Here is a 3563-nt window from a genome sequence, read left to right as displayed (position 1 = left end):
ACTGCAAATAAATAAAGTGCACTGAGAGCCAGTCAAGCAGCCAGGACCCAGTGGGGTTGTGGGGAGGTGGGAAAGCAGAAGCAGCTCAGACTACTCATGGCCAAAAGGGTAAGAAGAGCAGTGGCAGGAACGCAGGCTAAGGACCAGTTCCTGGCCCCTTCCCCAGCCATTCCCTTTGAGCAGAAACAGCCACAGTCAGAGCCACAGAGGACTTCTTGTGGCCCTCTGTATGGGGAGGAGCTTCTTGGCAGGGGAGCAGCAGGTCTATGAGGCGGGGGCCCATGAGGCTCAGACCACATTTCTCCCTGTGGGACACAAGCACACATTCAGTGAGGAGCCTCCCTAATGCCATTCTCAGGCCTTCTTCCTCCCTGGCTGGCTCAGGAAGAGGCTGGAGCTGGGGATCGAGTCACCTGGAGGGTGAGACCTGGGCTTGAAAGGGGCACATCTGTGTATCATCACCAAGGAGGCCCCTGGTCCTCCTCCCATCTTATACAGCCCGTGTTGCTCTCCTTTCTCTGAGACTATCCCCGGAGGTCTATGGATGGAGGCAACAGGCTGGCAGGCTCCCAGAAGTGGTCCTGGGTGAACAGGGTTGGAGTGAAGGAGGGGTCACCAGGACCAGGGGCTCCCAGGTGACTTGGCACAAGGAAGGAAGCCATCAGGCTCTGTCTTTGGGAAACTGGAGGGGGCACGTAGGAGCCTTGGTCCAGCCTTAGGCCCCAGTCCCTGGGGTGAGACAGGAAGAGTACTGCACCCAGGACCCAGGCTCCAGCTGGGCAGCTGAGTAGGGCACATGTTGTGAGACTGGGCCACTTGGTCCCTGGGGCTGACCACATTACTGTGGTTTTCAGTCCCAGGAAGTCTGAGTACTTGGGCCAAGAGCAACCAGTATCAGAGCAGATGTGGGACCTGGGGTGGGTGGTGGGGTCCAGGGTCTCTGCTGGCTCCCCCGTGGGCTGTTCCTGGCCATGCTGATACACCAGTCAACAGCACATCCCGGGCCTCGAGGACCAATCCATGCCCATCTAGAGGACAGTCTCCTGTGTGATATTGGGCATGCGGGAGCTGAGCCTGGGGACAGAGAGATGGGAGTCATGCATGGTTCCCATCCCCCCCCCCCACTCCAAGTTTATTCTTTACTCTCCTGGTCACATCATGTCCACACCTACCCAACCCAAACTGAGAGATGTGTGCCCAATTGTTGAGGGGCACTTAGTTAAGCCTGGGGTGGGGATAGGAAGACCTGGCTCTGTGGGTGAGGACTTCAGCTACCCAGGGGATGCTGGGACTCATCTCTCTTGTGCCCATCTCAGCTCAGACTGTCCTCCTGGTCTTTCCTGTGACCACCCATACCAATCCAAGGAAAGCTATCTCCCCACATTCCCTACCCTGGACTTCTGTCTAGCCCCGCTAGGAGCTCTGTGATGCTCTGCCCCATCCCACTGGGCCAGGTCCTTAAGAAGAGTGGAGGTGGGTAGGGGAGTGCAGGCCTAAGGGAAGAGTTAGCTTTACCACTTTCTTTGTGTGTGGCAAGGGCAAACCTGAGCCCCTCTCCCAGAACCCCAGTTTCTCCTGTCAGTAGGCAAAGAGAATAGAACTCCCTCATGGTGAAGCTAGGATATCTCAGTGCCCAGGTAACATGTTCCTGTCCTTCCCCATGCCAGAACCAGACCACTGGGTTTCCTCACACCTCAGGGCCTCTGCCTGGAAGGCCCTTCATCTCCTCCTCAGCCAGGCCCTTCACTCAGCTGCTATCAGGAAGCTCTAGGGCCAGAGGGGGCCCTTGGGCACAGATTTGATTCTTGATGAGGCCAGAGAAGGTGTTAGTCACCAGCTACAACACTGGTTCCTGGAAAAAAGAAACAGAGACTTGAGAATTGCCTTCCTACCCAGAGAAGTTCCTGGTTCTCCAAGTGTTGCCTTCTCTACAAGTCCCTTCTCCATCTGCTCTATCCACCCCAGCCTGAGAACTTCCCTCTGCTCAAGGAAACCCACATTTTCCCAGATGTTTTGGGTTCACAGCACACTCCTGGAATTTGTCTGGGCCGAAAGATGGCATTCTGTGGCACGGGGAAGGCTGGAGATGGAAGAAGAGCGAAACTGGGGTAGGGCTAGGGAAGAAGGCATCTTTCCACTCTTCCCTGTCTCCAAATTCATCCTCAGAGAGGAAGGAGGAGGGCAAAAGGGACAGCAGGAACAGAGTGCAGGGCTGCAGAGAGCCCAGGGGCCTGAGGGCTGGGGAGGGGACAGACCTGGGGTTCCAGGCTGCCTACACAGGAGGGTGGAAGGGAAGTGTGGCAGCACCTTTTCTCCTATAGGGCCTTCCCATCGGCCACCCCAGCCCATTTTCCTCCATTCCCTCTGGTTCAGGTGACACCTCCTGGGCCTCTGGGGAAAGGGGGGAGGTGGACTGGGCTGTTGGCAGGAGGGGACACCCAGGTCTCCATGGGTGATGGGATGAACCTCTGAGATGCTTATGCCTAAGCTACAGCCACCCCTCACCCCCAGTTTGGAATCATGACAAGGGACTCAGAAGAGCCTGTGGCTGCCCTGCCTGTCTCCATTGGGCTCCGCAGCTCTCTGGGCTGGCATCCTCGCGTCCTTTTCATATTTCCCTGAATCTCCAAGGGGCCTGGACGCCTAGATGTCATGGCAACCGCCTCCCTCCAGCCCAGAGGTCCAAGCTCTCTCTGGCAGCCTACCTTCTTGGTTAGGGCCAGTCAAAGCTGGTCCCTGCCGCAGCAATTCTTCTTTCTGGTTTCCCCATTCGGCCAATGCGAGGCAACAGGTCTGCTGTACTCAGATAATTTTCTCGAGCTTGAAGGAAAGGGCCTGTTTTGTGAGTTTTTGTGCAACTCGGCACTGGTCGCAATGCGTGTGCGCAGGTCACGGCTGGGTCCGGGGTTCATTGGCCTCGATGGCTTAGTGGTCAGCGTCCTCTCGTGCAGCTCTAGGCTCCAGGGGCCCGGGCTGCCCCGCCTTCTTTCCACGCTGCGCCTGGGAGACCTGGGCGACCCGATTGTCCTCCATGCAGGCGGGTGGGCGCGAGACCCTCCTGCGGGGCCGCTGTAGCCACAGGCGCTCACTCAATCCGCACCTGCAGGCGGACGTTGAGCATCACCGAGGCCACGACATAGAAGTAGGGGAAATTCATGCGCAGCCGCCAGGCCAGGTCAAAGAAGGTGAGCAACGTGCGCGTGAGCCCCTTGCAGAAGGCGCCATAGGAGCCGCGGGACATGGTGGAGCGCGACAGTCGCAGTGCCAGGCAGGATAGGGCCGCCATCGCCGCCGCCACCGACAGAGCTGCAGAAGCCGTCATAGGCCTGGCAGTCACAGATCCCGCCAAACCCCAGGAGCAAGAACCGAAGGCAGGTGGGCGTGAGATTGGGGTACCCTCCAGCCCCGCCCTCGGTCTCCTCCCTGCTCGGCTCCGGTGGCGGCAGCAGCAGTGGTGGCGGCAGCAGCAGCCACTGTTCTTCCTCAGCTGCCCAAGAACAGCTCTGCCCAATCCAGTTTAGCTCCGCCCCTATCCTAGCCTTGCCCCTTACTGAGAGCCACAA

The 3563-nt window shown here is 58.4% G+C and overlaps 1 protein-coding gene across 1 annotated transcript; it reads right to left on the bottom strand.

The window, feature by feature from the left end:
• Window positions 1-432: 432 nt before the first annotated feature.
• Window positions 433-3322, bottom strand: LOC118636243 (small integral membrane protein 10-like protein 2A). Its single transcript, XM_036271313.1, has 3 exons — window positions 2706-3322; window positions 1694-1852; window positions 433-1074 (listed from the first exon to the last, which is right to left on the bottom strand). Exon 1 carries the CDS (start codon window positions 3320-3322, stop codon window positions 3086-3088), a length of 237 nt encoding a protein of 78 aa, XP_036127206.1. The 3' UTR covers window positions 433-1074; window positions 1694-1852; window positions 2706-3085.
• Window positions 3323-3563: the final 241 nt, after the last annotated feature.

This window comes from Molossus molossus, unplaced genomic scaffold (assembly GCF_014108415.1).
Source record: "Molossus molossus isolate mMolMol1 unplaced genomic scaffold, mMolMol1.p scaffold_m16_p_2, whole genome shotgun sequence".
NCBI classification, from domain to species: Eukaryota; Metazoa; Chordata; class Mammalia; order Chiroptera; family Molossidae; genus Molossus; species Molossus molossus.
The sequence above is the reverse complement of the archived record's forward strand: the minus strand, read 5'-3'. Positions and strand labels throughout refer to the sequence as shown.

Excerpts from the sequence above, each read along its gene's own strand:
- LOC118636243 (XM_036271313.1), bottom strand. The coding sequence starts at position 3,322 with ATGACGGCTTCTGCAGCTCTGTCGGTGGCGGCGGCGATGGCGGCCCTA.